Source organism: Populus nigra, chromosome 6, assembly GCF_951802175.1.
Source record: "Populus nigra chromosome 6, ddPopNigr1.1, whole genome shotgun sequence".
In the NCBI taxonomy this organism is placed as follows: Eukaryota; Viridiplantae; Streptophyta; class Magnoliopsida; order Malpighiales; family Salicaceae; genus Populus; species Populus nigra.
In genome coordinates, this window is record NC_084857.1 from 4924027 (window position 1) to 4944752 (window position 20726).

At 34.0% G+C, this 20726-nt stretch overlaps 2 protein-coding genes across 3 annotated transcripts; one reads left to right on the forward strand and one right to left on the reverse strand.

Moving 5' to 3' along the window:
- The first annotated feature begins 108 nt into the window (after positions 1–108).
- LOC133697838 (sm-like protein LSM36B) lies at positions 109–2109 on the forward strand. Its single transcript, XM_062120645.1, has 4 exons — positions 109–268; positions 499–630; positions 1508–1621; positions 1706–2109. Exons 2-4 carry the CDS (start codon positions 516–518, stop codon positions 1750–1752), a joined length of 276 nt encoding a protein of 91 aa, XP_061976629.1. The 5' UTR covers positions 109–268; positions 499–515; the 3' UTR covers positions 1753–2109.
- A 461-nt stretch (positions 2110–2570) lies between these two features.
- On the reverse strand, positions 2571–14826 carry LOC133697837 (sister chromatid cohesion 1 protein 4-like). 2 transcript variants are annotated; one of them, XM_062120643.1, is made up of 15 exons: positions 13910–14826; positions 11540–11801; positions 10975–11072; positions 10824–10873; positions 10455–10504; positions 9484–9589; positions 8504–9293; positions 7947–8384; positions 7628–7772; positions 6878–7014; positions 5328–6415; positions 4908–4941; positions 4260–4365; positions 3337–3466; positions 2571–2928 (listed from the first exon to the last, which is right to left on the reverse strand). In XM_062120643.1, exons 1-15 carry the CDS (start codon positions 14031–14033, stop codon positions 2830–2832), a joined length of 3657 nt encoding a protein of 1218 aa, XP_061976627.1. In that variant the 5' UTR covers positions 14034–14826; the 3' UTR covers positions 2571–2829. The 2 variants fall into 2 exon arrangements, with proteins under 2 accessions (XP_061976627.1, XP_061976628.1); XM_062120644.1 differs by lacking the exons at positions 10455–10504; positions 10824–10873; positions 10975–11072; positions 11540–11801; positions 13910–14826 and having other exon boundaries at positions 9498–9580.
- Between the last annotated feature and the right edge of the window lie 5900 nt (positions 14827–20726).

Genomic DNA, 20726 nt, shown 5'->3' on the forward strand with positions numbered 1-20726 from the left:
AAATGTGCAGTATAATATACAATGATTTATCGAAAGATAAAAGACCCAAAAGATTGTGTTTAATTACCGCAGCTGCCATGGTTTGTATTCGTTGCACTAGTTTCGGGAAAGAAGCATAAATAACCAGACGACTAGTCGTCCGCGTGAAAAAGACGAGCGAGGCATAAATCTGAAGGAAGGAGGCGGTGAGTGTGAGAGAGGCACTGCCTTATTATTATTTCCTACTTGCAAAAACACAAGATCGTCGCAGTCGCCCACACAAGCTCAGGTAAGAAATATAATCCACTATTTCCATCTTCTTCTCCAATTATTATTATTATTACTATTATTATTATTATCATTACTTTAATCTTTACCAGGTATGAAATTAGGGTTTCTGATTTAAGTTTCTTTTTGTGGGTCATTCAAAAATGTTGACGTGCTAACCTTATTTAGGTCTTTTCTTTGTCAAATGTATGATTGTTTCCTTGTTGGCCTTCCTTAATGTGTACGTTGCAGAAAAGTCGGAAAAAAAAATGTCAAGCGGGGGAGAGAAGGGATCGACCACCACGAAAACACCCGCTGATTTCCTCAAATCGATACGCGGCCGCCCTGTTGTAGTCAAGCTCAATTCTGGAGTTGATTATAGAGGTCTGTCGTTTTCTCTTTGCTTAATTTACAATCCGTGCTCTCTATGTATAACCTAATCTGTAAAGTCTTTTTTTTTCTTTCTCTTATGCCCTTTTCTGCTGGTTTTATCTATTTATCTTACAACATGGATGCAGTGGTGGATTTTTATCTAAAATACAGCTACCTACCTTCTTGCTTTCCCAGAAAATGGTTTTTTTACGCTCTGGAAATTGATTGGTGCTGTACTTGAATATTGAAAGTTAACCCCTGCAACAAAATTCACATGGAATTCTACTTGAGCCACATCCACATGGATTCTAATATGCTTCATGTCACGCTATAGATATGTACAACAGACCAGAGGCCATTGCTCATCACTGCAACGTATCTGTGAACTAAAAAAGTCTGCTACTCTTGAGTGAACCACTAGTTTTTCTGTGAAGTCATGCCATGGTATTGATGAGGAGAGGATTAAATTACAAGGAGAGCATTTTTGTATAAATAAATGCTTCCTGCTGGTGTCCATGGTTGAGATCAATAGAATTTCCTTTCCTTGTTACTCATCAAGGCTGTGTTCAGAAATAGGATAACTGTTTAGAAAACATAAAGATTTGTTAATTGATTGACCTCCTAAAGTTTGCAGCTTTTGTTTGTTTCTCCCATGCCATCAAATTTGACCCAGGGCTGCTTGTTCAGAGAATTTTTGGTTATGATTAGATTGTATCCAAGGATTTTCAGGATGTGTTTATATGGTTTGATGATCCTAATAATCAGATGTCAAATAGTTATGATATTGCTTGATCCTCAGCTGGATCTCCCTCACTTTAGAGAGCATGCTCGCATCTCTTTTTTCTTCCATGGTTATGCTTATTATTACAAGCAATTTTCTTTTGTTCAGGTGTTTTAGCTTGTCTTGATGGGTACATGAACATAGCAATGGAACAAACAGAGGAATACGTAAATGGCCAACTGAAAAACAAATATGGTGATGCTTTCATCCGAGGAAATAATGGTAGCAACCTATGTCTTTCAAATGTAATTTCTTAACTGTCTACAAGGATTGCATGATGATCATATTTGAACTCCTTTGATGCAGTTCTGTACATCAGCACTTCAAAGAGGACACTTGCAGATGGTGCATAGTCACAACAATTGCATGAGAGTAGCTTCATATGTTACCGGTTTGATAGTGCAGTGCAGTGATTGTGATCCTAGTTACCGTGGATCAGAAATTAACAGTGTTAGTTTAAATTTTATCGTAGCAAACCCAACTTTTTTGGATCAAGAATTTTACCCGCACTAGTTTCACACCTCAAATATAATTTTCAATTTTGCACTCAATTTGTCAAGGAGGGATTGAGGAAAAGATTGATGAAAGGGGAGGGATTGTACTTGTCATCTGTTTGGTAAAAAGGACAAGGGTGTAAATAAAGATCGGAGAAATCCTTTCTCGCTTGTAATTTTCAATCTTGTCAATTTGAGCGTCGTTTACCTTGACAATTTTAAGTGTTCTTAATTTGATACACCCGCCCTACCTGACTTGATATTCATGCGGCTATCCAAACTCTGGATTATATTTGCGACTTTCAAGTACTTCTATATTGCCTTTTAGCAAAGAGCTTCCCATGACATACCTCATCCTCACTAGTATTTTAATCTCTGCAAAGCATATGATTTTAGTAATAGTTAGACCAATAGCTCGGAGGTATTTGCATGAAAATGAAAAAACTAAACGTTCTTGAAATTGAACTAATTTATATTAGGATACATGAAAGTAATAGCAACATTACCAATAGATGAAGGAAAACACAATCATGTATTTCCCATGTGGCTCACAAATACAAGTCAATACACCAAAATACTAATTTGTCAATATTGCTGCTAATAAATTAAAATGGAAATTATTTCTTGATAGAAACTAGCACTCAAGTGTACCTGTCAAATAACAAATTGCACGGTGATTGTACAGGCAAACAAATAAATTAGCATCTTCAATTGCAGTGTTAATATGTTACACGTATTTACACACGATCCACGCTACAAAACTCTACGCCATCGTTAAACTATCAGTTACACCAGCTAAATATAAAGGAAATAATTTAGAGAAGAAATAAATAGGATGGAAAGGGAGACTAAAAAAAAAAACCCTGCTCGTTCAGAGCATTAGCTGAACTAGACCTACATTGACCTTATCAACTGTTTCTGTCTTTCCTACCGAGATCAGAAGTCTGATTTCATGAGCTTTGCTCGTGGCTTTACATTGATACTGTCAAAGGGTTTCAACTGTTCTACATGGATGTAATCCCTTGTTTTAAGAACCTGCAAAAGCGTAAATGTACATCATCAATAATCATCCGAGGGAAAGAGGGGATCCACCACCACAAGCTGTAAACAACAGATGGATAACACTAGAACAAGAAAATCATCTGACATTTGAGCATATTCTTCATTGTTTTATTTTCTTGATTAATCTTTTCACATTCAAACCCCTATTAAAATGTCTTGGTCCTTGCACAGCTCCAATCTCCATATTATGTTGACACTGTTAAAATTTAAAACAGCTTGCTACTGTTTATACTAACAAGTCCTTGCTGCCTCAAAATTTTGAAAATTCCACGTTAACCCAGTCTACACCCATTTTCCAACTCCTTTACAAAAACTTTACTTAACAACAGAACTTCAAAACACAACAAGGTGTTTACTGCAATCCAAGTGTGAAACACATACCAAAGTTTCAAAGAACATTCTTGATGCCTCCTTCCGCGTTTTACCAGCCAGAAGGCTGTCCACTGAAATGACCTTACTTCCATTTCCACCTTCATTATCAAATATAGTCTGAAGGTACTTGGCAACAGCTCTACAAAAGAGAGTATAACAATTTATCAGGAATCATTCAACTTAATTTTTAATTAGAAATGCACAAAACATAGAAAACAGTGGATTGAAAAGTTAACAAATAATCTCGACAGCCTGCTTTTCAAGGATTAAACAGGAAAACCATTCTCTAAGCTCAGAAAGATTATCAAATGATCCTAATTGTCATTACTAAGAAACATCCAGCAACATCTTCAAAACTCTGCAACAAATAGATAGTTTTTTCACCCTTTATAGTAAAGAAAGGATAGATAGCTAGCATTAAACTGTTTACTATTAATTTCCTTAACAGAGATTGCAATGCAAAAAATTCAAGGCTTTCAACTAAAATCCAAGTCTTCAATGTCATCATGTTTCCCCAGATATGCTACCCATGCACCAACACTTGCCAAAAACCAGTATCCCACTCTGTAAAGCAACCCAAACAAGCTTAGAGGTAAAAAGAAACGCTTGAAAATAGAGTGCAGCCTCAGCCACAGTATACTGCTTTACTCCCTACAGCTCAGATAAACTTCCCAGGAAGAGAGGAAGGGGAGGGCCAAGTTTTCAACACATTAATCAGGCAGATATCATATACCTATCAATTTGACCACATAAGCATACTCTCAAATACTGTGTACAGCAGAACACGCAAGCCAACATGCCAATGGAAATTGTTGTCCTAGATCCTACATGAATGTACACAAACAAACAGATACATGCCCACACAAACTAAACTTTGTTTCCATATCATCCAGTAAGATGTCATATGAACCCGGACCCCTGGAAGCACACACCTGGTGCGGGAAGACCATCCACTATTGTCAAGAAGGCGGGCATCTTCAGGACCTGGCATGCCATCATCATCTTCTTCACCCATATCATCATCTACGTTCAAAAATTCTGAAAAGAAAATAGACCAACAACCATTAACAGCAGAAACTCTACAAGATAGCATATGCAAGCAGGAGAGAATTCTTACAATATGAAATTTGGTTCACTGTAGGAACACTGACCAGCAGTTAATTGGGTTGAATAAAAATAAAAAAGATGATTCTAAAACACTGTAAGTCCCAAATAAGCTTCGATATCAAAACCTAAACAATTTTAAATTCCTCAAACCTCTAAACATCTTTGCTTGAGCTCAATGTTTGCATCACTGTCATAACAGGGGAATGGCTTGCGACTTATTTAGGCATTTCATATCCTAACAGAAATGATGGTCGCAGATAATTTACCAAACACTAAAAATTGAGGTAGAAATTTCTTCAACATTAAGCTTTAGACATCACAAGCTACAAAAAGATTGTCCAGCACTGAACATGTAAGAGTTTCCACTGTATATAACTGTTCATGACAAAGTACTTGTATTCAAACATGGTAAGGAAGAAACGTGATTAATTAGGTTTACAAATACACCATTGAAATATGAAGAAGAAGCTCACCTGTATCATTTGCAAATGCAACATCTTGAAGATCCTGCACCATAAACCAATCTATTTAGCTGAAGCTGGAATTATTTAAAAGAGATTCTACTCATCCAATAATAAGGTGAGACTCCATAAGCATAATAAATTTCAATAATGCAAAAAATCAATGCATGCCTATCAGTCTTCTATCTATTGCACGTGGTTTCTTACTTGTGCACGTCTCTTATAGAAAATTAAAATAATAAAAAAAAGAAACTGAAACAAAACTTACCAAGTTCATTAACAACAGAGGGGATCGTGTTTCATAACATTATTCAAAAAAGAAGAAACAAGAAAAATTTAGAAGAACCTAAATGCCAAAGAAATGAGTTCTAATGAAGAAGCTTCACAGCAAAAAAAATCATAGCAGAGATGATATCAGGAGTTCTAACTTACAGCAGGATGGTCAGCAGAAGTTATTTCAGCATCTGCAGTTCTCTCTTGATCAGCTTCTTGAAAGACTAGATAATCTCCAAAATTTAGAGAAGCATTTTTGAAGTCTCCGTCAAGTCCTCTGGGAAATGCAGAATTCATCTTATCTTCACTGCATAGATGATTAAACTCTCTGTCCTCGTCAGCATGCCCTGGGCTCACAGCTAGGCCCCCATCTTCAGTACCATCCCCTAGCTTGTCATTTTCAACATCATCTTGAGTTTGGTCAACATTTACAGAAGCGAGGTTAATGCATCCACCATTTTTTGAAGACATATTTGCAAGCAACATGTCTACATCATCAGAAGGTGCAGAACCATCAGCCTGCAAATCTACTCCAACTTCCACTGGTGCACCAGCTTTGCTTTCTTCCAACAAAATCTCTCCCCCTTCCCTCAATTCAGCAACAACTGCAACAACATTTTTTGTATGATGATCTAAAATTCCAACATCATGAAGTGTTTTTCCATCACCCACATCCCTTAAGGCAGCCACCTCAAACAGTTGAGTATCCATCATATCTGATGGCAGGATTGAAGTATCCATATGAAGAGAACCATCTTCGCCAATGGTGCTATCCATGAGAGCCAACCCATCCAGCATATTACCAGCATCGCCAGAAATCAGTTCAGTGTGAGATCCCTCAAATTGCAGAACAGCAGCGTGGTTTGCTGCATCTGCAATTTCTGTGTTCTCTTTGTCAATTTCCATTTCGGTCATTTCCCCCAATGTTTTGTGTTCTGAAGATCTATAATCAGCAACATCAGCAATAGCATTCATCTGCCCTTGATTAACAAAATCTAAACTCAATTGTTGATCTTCACCCTGCTGGTTCTCAGTCCAAATGGGACTCTCAGCTGGTTGTCCATCAACATCATTTCTGCAATTGGCAAGTTCAGTGCTTGCTTCCAATTCATTATCTTGAGCAACAGTTGGTCTACTAGAATCCTTCGCCACTTCAGAAGAAGTATTGTTATCATCATTTTCAGCCAAATCAATTCTGCTCAAATCAAATGTTTCACTTTGCAAACATGTCAGCTCCGCCGACATACCTGAAAGACCAAAATTTAATCAGCTTGTATCTTCATAAGCAAATGAAATTTGGTTGTGAGAATAGCAATAAAATCAAAAGAAGGATGCAGGATTTGAAGACAGATGGAAAAACTAAGGTCATGAGCCAAATTCATGTATACTGAAATTTTGCCTGCATATTCACAAGCTAGAAGAATCAATCACAGAACTCATGGCGCGAGCTGGAAGACAAAAAAAGGTGATCACATCTAGGACACCAAAACATTGAGTACATGATAGACACGGGTGATTATCATGGGTATTCAACTTTGATTAGTGAGACATAGAAAGTTGTTTCCAAAGTTGATAGGAGAGTCAGATCAGCAATTATAACCAAGGCCAGGACATAATCAAGCAGAAAATAAATCCTCACTGTTTATAAAATAACAAATAAATTAATCACAGCAAACAAGCATGCTTAAGGTTTAGAGAAATGCACTCACCAGTCAATACCGGTTCACTGAAAATTTCTTCATCTAAGGATTGTCTCTGGATCGTCAAAATCTCAGTGCGTGTGCAAGGAGCTTTTTTTCGTAAGCGACGTATGTCTTCAGTATTAGTTAATTGTTGGCGTATAGTACTTGACAGGAAATAATGGAAAATTGTCAGTATTTTTCAGATGAGAAAAAAATCTATGACACGGAAAGATTGAGTACATGATTGAAAGCTTAATGTGTTTAAACTGATTGATTATGCAAGTGAGAATCAGAAAAATACTGAGGTGTTGAAAAACAAAACCACCAGGCAGTAGTTTTCATAAGAAATTATAGCATATCCCACCATCAAAGACCAGCACTCAAAAGCACAAAGCTAGATTAAGCCTTGTGGGTGTCTTCATGCAATTATATCAAAAGGAGTCAGATTTGTTTAATCAGGCTGGTGGGATTGTTGGAGAGCTAAGGCAACATGCTTATGCAACAGGTAGATAGAAGAGACTCTTCCAAGAAAAATCAGCAGCAACATACTTTATAGAAATGCATAAGATGTGATGGGTCAATGAGGATGGAGGAGGGAAGGGCTTGTTAAAGACATAATAGCAACCAAAAATTCCCCATTAGTTCAACAGTTTGACATCCAAGAGATTTTCTTTGCTGCCAGACACGTATACTGAGCAGAGATATTTACTATTATAGATAGTGATCAATGACAGATAGATTGTGAAATGAAAAGTAGAACATGAAAAAATGACATACTCGCCAAGCAAGACCATTGAATCATCCATGAGCACCTTCCTCTTCATGGCACTGGGTCGAGATACAGACCGGGCACGTTTCATGGATGCCACTTCACGTGCAGGTGGAGTAGGCTTCATTTTCAGAACTGAAGATCTTCTTCCAACTGAAACAAAATATGTCAGGCAAAAAAAACATTTATAGAATTATCAGCTTTTCTCAAAGCAAATAGTTAGTGAACATTTTAGGAACAGATGGAGAATTTTTTAGTTTTTCGAACCCATTTTATGAGTCATGTCACAATATGGCATGCTTAGAAGCATCAAGAAGAACCATATACCTAATATAGAAGATAGCAAATCATCATCATCAGGAATGGAATCTACAGTTCTCTTTGATCTGGAGACTCCAAAAGAATCAATTGAATTTAAACTTTGCACAGTTAGTGAATTTTCAGTAAAACTGCGCTTTTTTCCAGTAATGTTGGTTCCAGCACTGCTTCTGTCACCCCCATCTACCATTTCTTTGTCTGGTGTTGACTCGACCAGCAAATCATTTGGCTTATCAAGAAGTTCTTGTGGTACAGAAAGCAACTTTTCAGGTGTAGGCAATTCGGCGGTCAAGGAACCATTCAAGTTCTCCAACTGATTATCACTATTGAATGCATTGTCTGGTTGTTCATCTTGTTTCCCACCTACTTGAATTTCTCCATGTAAATTGAGCTCTGATATCTGATTCTCCACTGATTGTGTACCATCAGTCGCATGGCATTCTTCACCTGCAAAGGTAAGACATTCATTAAAACAATAAATAGTATACAGGAACGTGTAGATTATTCGAACAAAACTTTATACAGAAATTTACTCAAAGTTCATTCATGTAGCTTGCCGAACAAACCTTGCACCTTAGTGGAAATTCCAGAACCATGGAGCGCTTCCTCCCTGCTTGGCACATCTTGTGGCTCAGGGGGGGGCTCATCATTATTAATCCCATGAGATGATGAATCGGGCTCATTCAAATGGGAATTGCATGCCCGGAGCATACCCATGGAAGTGTGTGTCTTTTCATTAACAACATTTTTGTTCGAAGTATCAGGATCCTCTGGTCCTTCGCAAGCCTGAGCAACATCCTCTGGGGCACCAGCCAATTCCAATGGACAGCCAGAACTTGCATCTACAGTTTTTCCAAGTGAGCTCAAATCTTCCACAGCATAAGTAATTTCAAAATTATCTGGTTCATATAACCTAACTCCTGTGGATTCGCTGCACTTGCAAACAACATTATTTATCACTTCTAACTTGTCTGATCCATCCAACGCACAAATGGTCCCACCTGCCAAAGCAGTAGATTGCAACTCTCCTTGTAACTTTGCTTGATTGATTTCCAGATCACCAGAAAGGCAGCCATTCTCCTCGGCAGGCATGCACACAACAGCATCATAGTTTAAATGATTGCCCGGAGACAAATTCATTGTGCCATCCCTCTGATGAAGATCTGGCTTACTGGAAGCATTGCCTGTGCTCTCTATTCCTACTACTTCAGTTAAATTGTGATCTTCTGATTCCAAATGATCATCACAGGCCAGACCATCCTGAACACTGGACAAGTTTGGCTCTTCTATTAAACCAGGAGTGGAAGGAGCCTGAGCATAGTCAAGAGATTCTGAATTTGAAGCTTGACTTACCATCTGCTCACAACAGTAAACCATTTTCATCAGCTAACAGTAATTATCCTCCCACTACAAGACAAATGATCAATCCGAAAAATAACAGGCAAAAATCAATGGACCCAATTAAAAGGAAAATGAATATTGGGTGAAAATTAAGTGACTACTAAAATATATATTTATTTTTATTTTTTTTTATATCCATATCAACCTTGTTTCTAATACCATTCACTGGCATGGCTTCTGCACCTCCAATCATGTCATGATCTTCCTCCACTTTTTGATCTGCTGGTTCGACAGATGTCTGAAGGTTCAGCCTGTAAAAAGAGGAATGATTTTATGAATCAATCACCACGATAACTACCCCCACAAATTCTATGAATTCATCATTTAAAAAGTCTGTACGCTGTAAATGATCCATGAATCAACCATAATGATTGCCCATGACAATAATAATAGCTTTGTGACAGACTATTTATAGAGTAGATGTTGAGCCCAGATGTAAATAAAAGGGAAGCTAACTATTTTCTTCCTCTGGAGTAATTGCAACTACAACAACCTCATTACAACCACAACATCATGCCTCAACTTGAGACCACAAACACTAAACTCAAAAATGCACAAATAAAAGAGCAATTTTAAGATAAAAGTTAATATCCCATATGTAAGAATTTGCAGTAAGAGGAGTGCCTGGGCAAACAAAAGCACACGAAAATGATACATTTGTCCTGCAACCAAGAAGTTTGTTAACCTCTCATTTATATAGAACAGATTTTTTTATATATATACATTGTGCTCTCACCGAATTAACAGCAGCTATAATAACATTGGTCACAAATATCTCATTTTCACCAAAAGACTTGACCAAAGATATCAAAACATTGTCCATATATAAATAATATGAATAGGAATCATGCTCAATCACATACTTGAAAATGAATTCTAATTTGCATTTATTAGTCTAAGAATATCAACATTGAGTAACTGCAATCTGCAAAAACATCTAAGGGGCAAGCACAAGAGTTTTTTTCAATGGCGCCCCCCCCCCCCCCAAAAAAAAAAAAAAAAAGAAGAATGAATAAAACAATTTGGAGTTCAAATGTATATGTCAACAAATGAACACGCACAATTACATGAATGGTATGAGAAGAAATCAGATAGCGAGGATATAGAAAGCCATACTCTAAAACTTCATCAGGCCTTGGAGTTGCAGCCTTGGCTAGGAACAGGTCCTGTTTATAATCATCCCAAGAAAGAAATTTTATAAATGACGTAATACAATAAAGTGAGCTAGTGAATCAGATTTATCCAACACCATCAATAACTGAATGATAGAATGACATAGAACATTGAGAAAAGCTCATGTTTAGATGCTGAGTGGCACACCCATGCATGTGGTACATATGAGTTTCCTGTTTAACAATATAGTCAGATGTATGTACTATCACTAAATATCAGAAAAACTGTAAAACCATATCGACCATAGTGCATATCAATGTAGATTCCAACCCAACTTGCAAAGACATTTAGACGCAAGCACAAGAAAATTACCTCTTCAATGTCCAAACCAACATGAGAAGTGTCACCATCACCAAACCGCTCTGAAACCAAGCCAAAAATACATAAGAAATCCATTAAGTGCATTGCCTTCTCTATGAAATTAAATGCATTATTCCAATGACTTGCAAAGGCATGTACTAACCATCCAACCCAAATTGTGATGTGGAGTACACGACACCATCCATTGTGTCTTGAAGGGTAATTTGCTCCCTTGTACTAATGTGATGATCGACATAGTTGCTGCAATAGAGTAGCATGTTAATATCCAGATGAGAAAGCATCACAGGTTCTTAGAAGGAATTTGATATAATATAATCCGGGCCTATATTCAATCAATAAAACAGGTAACATGAACACTTTTAAAAAATTTGCCAAATCTTCTATAGACATCAGAAAATTGCAGCAAGACATTACCATCTAAACACCAAAAAAAATAAAAATCAATCCTATATAATTAGTCCAGCAGAACTGGCCATGCAGTCACTTGAAAAACTTCAATGGTCAGGCATCCAACAATTACTGGATAAAGACTGGCACATATAATGGCTGGACCCTTTCAAGAATAAACCCAAAAGAAATATATGATCAACTCTAGATCTTTGCAAGGTCAACTTGTATCTGAAACTCTTTTGAACTACAAAAGTAAAGCACTATATACAGCAGATTAGCTTCAGTTATCAACATTATGCAGATGTTTTGGAACTAACCCCTGAAAAAAATCATTGTCTGGAAGCTCAAAATCATCAAGGTCAAAAGTCTCTGGCAAGGTGATGGAATGATATGGGGCAGTCGATTCCTCTGGTGGTAGATCAACTGCAGTGGAGCGGAAAGCCTGCTTTACTTTCAGCAAAGCTTCACTGCAATCATCAAAAAGGTAATTCACCTTTCTTGAATATATCCTCACCACACCAAGCAGAAGATGACTAGACAATCTCAGCGCAATTGGTACTTCAGGAAAAAGAATTGAATCTGCTCAAAAAAAAGAAGATGCATGAGCCAAGAAAGAGTCAATAATCAAAAACAGGAAGCAGCAAGGAACCAAATTTGAAATTTATTATATCCATTTAAATGAATCTCTAACTGTGATACTACCGGAATATAAACACAAACATGAAATGGAAGATTATGGGAAGTAAGAAAATGAAAATTTCAAAGTTTATATTTGAAGGCCAAAGGCATCAAAAATAGTAATTCTTTGAAGATAATGAAAAGGTACAACAAATGCCACATATGAGACAACCAACGGCTGACAAATACAAACTGTATCAAAGACCATACAATGCTCTCCAACTCATATAACTGCTCTGAGTTTCAATGTTTAATTGTAACAGATGGACATGACTCAACTATGGTCACACATCTACCACTTGCATAAGCTTAAAATATACTTGATGCTTGCAGGTTCATATAGTTCTATAATAATATAGAACTGATACATTTATTCAATCAACATGAATTACAGCAGCACTTCCTATTTTGAATACAAAAGCCCAAACTAATACCAAGGAAAGAACCAATTATGCTGGGTTTTTTAATGTCAAACAGCATTCTGATTTTCCAGTGAAATACCTTTTCCAGAGCATGGTCAATGTAATTGGATTTGAACAAAAGTGATAATTTGCACTGATAAGGAAGATAAAGTAGGGTCTCATGTGCTCGTAATGGCTTGTTACCACATGCATTTCATCTCTAGCACACAACTATTTTACTTCACACGGATCATAATTACCACACGAGAGTTCTTTTCACTAATGATTACTTTTTCATGCGAATCAACAATGATAACTCAAATCAATGATGCACCATGTTCAAGAAGAGGAAAATGCTATTATTGATTCGTTGCAATGGAGCTTCAGGCTAAAAGCTTTGTTTTTGTTCATGCAGGTTTGGTTTCCTTACTTTCAGAAAGCTAGCAACGCAGAGTTGTATCCAAGAAATAGAAAGCACCTTTGGGGTTTACGTTCTCGTATTCTATTTTTATTAATTTGAATGGAGAGAAATAATGGCATTTGAAGCAGAGGATATCCCATTTCTAAGTCGGAAGAATCTTTTTAAGAGGCTTGATGGAACTAGCACCGAAATAAAACTACATTAGCTCCTTCTTTAATTTCTTCTTTTAGATAGCAAGTAGATTGATAGGTTTTGGTTTCCTTCATACATACTAAAAGTGTGCAGGAGGTGGTGCCCCGAAAACTATATCTTGCATGACTAGTTAGTAAAGCATAAAACAAAAGACAAAGCCTGCTTTAATAACAATGGCAATTTAATGTCAATGGTTACAAAGGGTTGATAGAAAAGGAAAGCAATGGTAAGATAACACGGCAAAAAGTCAGTAGGAGATCAACTAATAACCAAATAAGACAGAGGACTGGATCACGAATAATCAAAAAGTTAAAATATTACTGCCAGAGTTACAACAAAAAATCATCAATTATTTTCTACAGAATCAGCTTAGCTTTGAAAAGATATTGAACTCAAGAAAGGAAAAAAATTAATAAAAGAAAACACAAAAGGAAATCAAAGTCCTGGTTTCATTTCATTTCATCAAAATAAGCGCAACCATTCAATTATGCACAGGGTAGACATCCCTCCTCTCTCACATCCATGAGGAGACCAAAAGTGAATCTCACAGGTAGGATCCTATATATGTATATACTAGATCTATTGAATAATTTCCCTCCAACAAAACGAGGGGTTATATATTTAAAATAGTTCAAGGTTACACTTTACCAACTGCTTATGTCTATGTTTGAGCTCCAATAAGGTAAACCACAATAACTAAAGACAACTTCGGTAAATAACAGTGAAGTACCTCGATTGAAAATAATTTCTTTTGTCATTTTCATTTTATTCACAAATTGCTCAAAATATTATCATATGTTACATCTGTTCAGTGAAAAAAAATAAGCAGATGCATTCCATAGTAAAACATTTAACACTGTGGAATTACGATGTCCACTGCATCAATCAACTAAGCCTAATAGTGTCATTTCCTTTCTCAAAAAAAAAATATTCAAAAAATTCAAAATAAAAGATTACTGAAAGTATAAATAGCACAAAGGTGAGTAAAAACTAACCTACAGAGACACCAATATCGGTATCAGCAACCTGGTTCTTCCGAAGCTTCCTCTCCAAATGAGCAGCTATCCAAATTGTACCTAAAGGCCCTTTCTTGGCCAATATAAACTGTGAATAAAACATTTCTTACCGACTAATTATTAAAATCCACCCACTTCAGTTCTCATACAACAACCTATACCGTAAATCTTCGAAACTATCTTATTCACAGCCCAGTTAAATTTCTAAAGCAAACCAAAACACTTCAACCCCACAAATTTAATTGATTTACAACCTAAACCCTAATTTCAAACACAAAACTTTGTTCCCTCTAAGTTCCCCGCCAGAAGCTCTGAGCTTTCAATTATTAATGACACGCTCCCAACAACAACAACAACAACAACAAAAACCCTTCAAATTTAGCAATTTATGATATAATTAACGACCACAAACCTACCTTCAATACCAAGGTGACCCCTAAAAACCCTAAATTTCTACCTGTACCCTAAAATTGAACACGGCACGCAAAAACAAAACCCCCAATTTTACAGCCAGAAAACGAAAACCTAATTACACTATTTAGCTACCATGCGATCTCAGGAACTTCCAAGCACAACAAAACAGCTTCATTTCCATGAAATTCAAATAATTCGCCAATCAGGAGCTTAAAAAAACTGCAAAGGAACCCGAAACCCTAGCTCCACCGAAACGACAACGTCTTGAAAGCGAGATTTGTTCAAGGAGGAGTTTGAGGTGAAGAGAGACTGAGTTGGAGCGAGTTGAGAAACACAGAGTCAAAGATCGAACAGGGAGAATGAAGGGTAAAAAAACAGAGTGGGAGAGATGTAAGCGAAGAGAAAAAATATAATATTTTTTTGAGAGAGAGTGGAGCAAGGTAAAATAGGAGTCTTTACTCTCTGTGTTTTTGAGATTATTGCTGTTGTTATTTTATTAATTTATTTATTTAAGCTGTTGACGTTGTGGTGCTGTGTGGCTTGTCTGTTTGTTTCCTCTGCTGACGCCACTACTGTTGATGGGGTGCTGGCAACTGTAGCTCGACATGGATTAAGCGTTTCCAGCCGTCCGATGTGCTAACGGAATGGTTTTTGAATGTTGGATTGGGGGGGGGGGGGGGGGGGCTCCAAAATTTGATTCTATTTCCATGCCCTCTTTTTCTGGGAGGGTTAAGGGCGCCTTGCCTAATTTCCCTCCCACGTTAATTGCAGCCATTTCTTACGAACTTTTCTTACACGTCGGTCTGTTAAAAATATTTTGTTTTAATTCTTACATTAAAAGAATTTATGCGATGGCGGTTGAAAGCAAGGTTCACGATTCCAATCCGGTGTCATTTTATTTTTTCAATTGAATCAGTATATTTTGACTTCCGAGTATTTTAACTTGTGATTTCGGGTGTGTGTATATATATATTAAATTCAAAATATTAATTTAATAAATATAATTTCAGTTCAAATTTAAAAATAAATTAATTTGAGATTATACAATTTAAATTTTAAACATAAAATGAAAATATATGGGTTGACTTGATATAACTTGATCGATTTGATGCGTCTAAAAATAACTTGGACCATAAATAAAAATATAGTTTAACTCAAAAAAAATCAAGACGATATTTTTCTTTAAAATATTGAGATGATAACATATTGTATCGACTCGAATCATAAGACCAATAAACAACCCGAGTCTACTCGAGTTAACTTGCAAAACTCGTGACTTAGGTTGTGAATTTATGATAATTTCATAGAAAACAAACTAAAACAGATAACAAAACCTGATTTATAATCAACCAAATATTAAATGATGAAAATAAAAAAATCAATTAAAAAAACAAACATAAAAAACTCGAGTCAACTGGGTTAACCCGTCATACCCCTTACATGAGTCATGAGACTGAAATAACCATGAAAAAAGCAAACCATGATAAGTTATGAAGTATAATTTCAATAAATCAAGCGTTGAATGATGAAATTAAAAAAAAACATGAATTTTTTTTATAAAAAAATCATTATTTGACTGAATTTTTTAAACAAATTAAGATTTTAGACAAAATAAAATTTATTTAAATTTATTCTATTTTTAAAATTGAAATGAGATATATCAATTATTTCAAGTTTAAAATTAACAAACTTGTAAGAGTATTTTCCGAAAAGTAACGTGTGCGTATATTGTTCTTTTTTAAAAAAAGCATAGGTTTAGCTGAGAATGAGTGATTTGTTTGGCATTGCAGTATAATATACTTTTTAAAATATCTTTTACTTTAAAATATATTAACATAATTTTTTATTATTATTATTTTTAATACAGATACATTAAAATCATAAAAAATATTAATTTAATATTAAAAAAATCTAAAATCAGCATCAAACCCGCTCTCAAGCATTAGTGCTGCTGTACAGTCGTGCCAACGACCATTGACAGCCAGCCAGTGCAGGTTCGTGGGCCGACTCAATTCCTCTTTCCTTTTTCTTTTCTTTTTTCTCCCCGTTGATGATGAGAGCTGAGGGCTAACATGCCTTGCCTTAACTCTCGACAGTATACATTAAATTTAAGTTAGATTTTTCCCAGTTCAAGCATCGCTCACTCATCCAGAATAAAAACATGCATTTGTTTCTTGTAGAAAGACACGCAACCATTAGTTTAATTGTTGTTTGTCGTGTAGCACTAATGGTTTTCCTGTAGGGTTGTTGTATGCAGTGAAGAGATGCGAAGAACGGACAAGAGGAGCAACAAAAAAGAAAAGAATAAGCTGATAAATTTCCCTTCTTTGTTATTTCTAGAAAGTTCAACCTATGGTTAAACTTGCAAGAAGCAGAATTTTACTGCTTTTTAAAAATCACGGTCCTGCCTCAATAAACGATGGGATCCATGTCTTAGATTTTTGCAAGCATGTGGTAACCAAGCATGTATATTAGTGCGTTTTTAAGAAACGCAAACGCTACCACTTAGACAAACAAGCTCTTAAGGGTGTGTTTATATCTTTGTAGCCGTTATCTCTTATCATTGTATTTATTTCTTTTCAAAATATTAATTTAATTCTTGTTTTTTTATTTATTAATTAATTTTTATATATATTTTATTATTTAATATTAAGTTGGTTAGAATTTAGATTTTGTATTTTTTTTATTTTCTTTCTATAGAGTTATTCTAATCTTGTAACTTGAATTACAAGTTTAATGAATTGACTTGAGTTAACTCTATTTATTTTTTAAATTAATTTTTTTAATTGGGCTTCGTATGTTTTCTTTACATGACACTTTTATCGCCTATCAAGTCTTAACATCGCCGAGACATTAAAGGGTGTGGCTATATATCTTTGTAGTGATGCCCATAAAACATTATTAGTCACAATAGTATTCTGTATTGTTTTTTTGTTTTTTTCATTTATTTTTTGAAATTTTATCATTTAGCAACTCCATTTTTTTAAAAAAAAAATTCTATTCTTTAATATTATGTTGTTTCAGGAATTATACTTTGTAATTTTTTTCACTGAGTTACATATCAGTTTCATGAATTTAGTTTTTTTTTCATTGATCTCGACTTTCAACGTTAAATTCACTAAGAGTGAAACATCATAATTTTTAAAAATTTACTTTCTAGGAATCTACACCTATCTTGTGACTCGAGTTGACACGAGTTATTTTTTTTTATGCCTTATATATATATATTATTCTTCAACATTGGATTGGTTGAGATTTGAGTTTTGTTTGTTTTTTACAGGGTTATCATGATGTCATGCCTTGAGTCATGAGGTTGGCAAGTTGATTCTGTTTATTTTTTGGTTTATTTTTTAATTGAGCTTCACTTTTTTTTTCCAACTTTTTAATGGAGTTATCTCGATCTCATAATCCAAATCGCGAGTTTGTTAAGTTGACTTAGTTTATTTTTTGAGTTATTTTTAATTGAATATTTTTTTTTAATTTCTCCCTTCAACAACTCAGTCTTCTTTTTTTAAAAAAAAAATGTATCCTTCAATATTATGTTGTTTGGAAATTGAGTTTTGTCTCCTTTTTTTCAATTTTCTTTGTGTGGAGTTACCCCAATTTCATGATTTTTTTTTAATTTCATCATTCAATATTGAATTTGTTTTGAATGGAGCTTTGTAACTTTTGTCTTATTTTCTTTCACGTGGTTATCTTAATCTAATGACTTTGATTGTAGGTTTAACAAGTTAACCCGAATAGTTTTTTTGTTCTTTTTTTAAATTTAATATTTTTTAAAATTTCATCACTTAACATTAGGTTGATTATGAATTAATTGGTTTTTATAATTTATTTTAATTTGCTTTCTATAGAGTTATCACGGTTTCATTATTCAAGTCATATATTTAACAAGTTAACTCGAGTCAATTTAACAAGACACCATTTTAATATTTTTTTTTAAAATATTATTTAACATGTTATTATATCAATATTTAAAATAAATACCATTTATTATATTTTATATGCAGAGCTCATGATTAAAAATTTGTTTCACCAAAAAAATATATTAGTAATACTTGATATATAATTTGACGTAAAAAAAAATAATCTAATGTACGCAACACAAGCCACTAATCCGGTAACTGTTGTATTTGAATTTTATTAAAACCCCGCGGGTGTTTATAGATCATCGAGTATACATAATTTTTGGTTAGCTGGGCTTGTTAAGATCTTTTTTTAATAATTTTCCGTTGATTGCAATAAAGTGGTGGCAGTGAGGGAATATTAAAATAATATAATTTTTTTTTTATTTTTAAAAATTATTTTTGATATTAATATATTAAAATAATTTAAAAACATAAAAAACACATTGATTTTTTTAAAAAAATTCAATTCCTTTCAAAAACACTTATGAATTACAACATTTAACACTGAATGTAATAAAATATTTAACTTTAATGATGACAATAGTTATTGAATAATGATTGTTGTAGTAGTAATCATAGGTATTTTAGAATGATTCTTAAGTTATTTTTTTTAAAAGAACTAATTTTTAGTGTTTTTATATTGTTTTTGATATATTAATGTTGAAAATAAATTTAAAAAAATTAAAAATTTTATTTTAATAATTTTCTGGAAAAAAAACTTTTTTAAAAACTATTACTGTACACATTGAGTCTGAGACCAGCAACAGTACCGGTGGTAACGGAAAAGAAATTGTCATGGTGGTGGCGTTACTAGTAAGTTTTCTCGGCAGTGGAGACAATTAAGGTACTAGTGCGCGAGCTAGATTGTGTTTCCTATGGTAGTTGTAATGATGAAGGGGTGATTATGACAATAATGGTTATTGTGTAATTTTAAGGATTGAAAGTTGATTTCAATTTTATTTGTTTTTATATTTTTATATTATTTTGATGAATTAATATTACAAATAATTTTTAAAAAATAATAAAATAATATTTTAATATATTTTTAAGTAAAAAACATTTTAAAACATAACCCAACTATATTTTCAAACACGCTTTACCTCTAGAACCACTTTAATTTACATCTAGATCCACTTTAAAAAAAAATTATTATAGATACAAGTATTGTAATTATTATCTTGCGTCCTCAGTTTTATATTAACACATACAAGTATTGTAATTATTATCCAACACGATATTTTATTGATTCATTTAAAGAATATGTATATAATTATGGAAATATTACATTGTTATATATTATTTACGATATGAAACACAGAAACAAGTTAATTCTAATTCTTATAGGACTTTTAAATTGAAATAAATACAAGTATAGAATTGTATGAAATTAATATGACATTTAAATTTGAAAATAACAATGTCATTTTTTTATTAATTATCCACCAAAAATCTTATAATAAGTTCAAGACGTGCTACAGCAAGCTCAAATATAATTTTATTTATTCATGTTTTTGACCATCCTGGTTCATCACCAAGCAATTTGATTGTTCTGTCCGGACACCAATTGGAGGACAAGCAAGCTTAGAGCCTTGTATCCAACAAGACGACAGGGGTATCGTTGAACATATTTTTTATTAAAATTTATTTTTATTTATTTTTTAGAATTTTTTTTATGTGTTATATCAAAATAAATTTTTTAAAATAAAAAATGTTATTTTAATAATTTTTTAAATAAAAAATATTTTAAAAAATAATTATTACTAAAAAAAAAGTGTTTTTGCAGTCTATGTTCAGTGAGAAATAGCCTAGTAGGTATGGATTTAGAGCCCAGCAATTGGACCGGAAAAACAAATATCCAATATATTGTTGAGAATATATAGAAAATTATACCTGAGGACCTAAAAACCTAGGTGTTTATATATATATATATATATATAATTCGACAGGGATTGGACGTGTCAAAAGAAATGAAGAAAGACCTGAAGGCAAATTAAAGTGGTATATTGATTTTATAATAAAAGAAATTTAACAAAGAAATACAAGATTTTCTTGAAACATAACGTTAGAAATTCTCAAAACATTATATTTTACGTACACTACTTGAGGTAGAAGCATCAAGTTTGGGTGTAGCACAACGATCTTGAACCCTTCAGGAAGCTCTCTGAGGCAATGGCAATGGCAATAGCCTGAATTCAGCTGTTTATTTGATTGGTCATTCCTAGGCTCGCAATCAACATTCAAAAGGCAATACAGAGATTAGGAGGAGTTTTTGTAGTGCGAGGCTAGGCTACGTTCCTTGAAAGAACCGCTTCCTCGAAGCTGCTATCAAATATTTAACTGGATTCAACGAACATGAGTCTTGCCTATAAATTCCTGCCTCAACAGATATTATATTTTCTTTCTTCTCAAAAGTTTAAGGTTCGAAACTTTTATATATATAAAAAAAAAGAGAGAGGAGGAGGGGACACGGGAAG

Coding starts and splice junctions, on each gene's coding strand:
- LOC133697838 (XM_062120645.1), top strand. CDS start 516: ATGTCAAGCGGGGGAGAGAAGGGATCGACCACCACGAAAACACCCGCT. Junction 631..1,507: donor TTCTGGAGTTGATTATAGAG/GTCTGTCGTTTT, acceptor TCTTTTGTTCAG/GTGTTTTAGCTTGTCTTGAT. Junction 1,622..1,705: donor TTTCATCCGAGGAAATAATG/GTAGCAACCTAT, acceptor CCTTTGATGCAG/TTCTGTACATCAGCACTTCA.
- LOC133697837 (XM_062120643.1), bottom strand. CDS start 14,033: ATGTTTTATTCACAGTTTATATTGGCCAAGAAAGGGCCTTTAGGTACA. Junction 9,294..9,483: donor TGAATGGTATTAGAAACAAG/GTTGATATGGAT, acceptor TGTTGTGAGCAG/ATGGTAAGTCAAGCTTCAAA. Junction 8,385..8,503: donor AATTTCCACTAAGGTGCAAG/GTTTGTTCGGCA, acceptor TTACCTTTGCAG/GTGAAGAATGCCATGCGACT.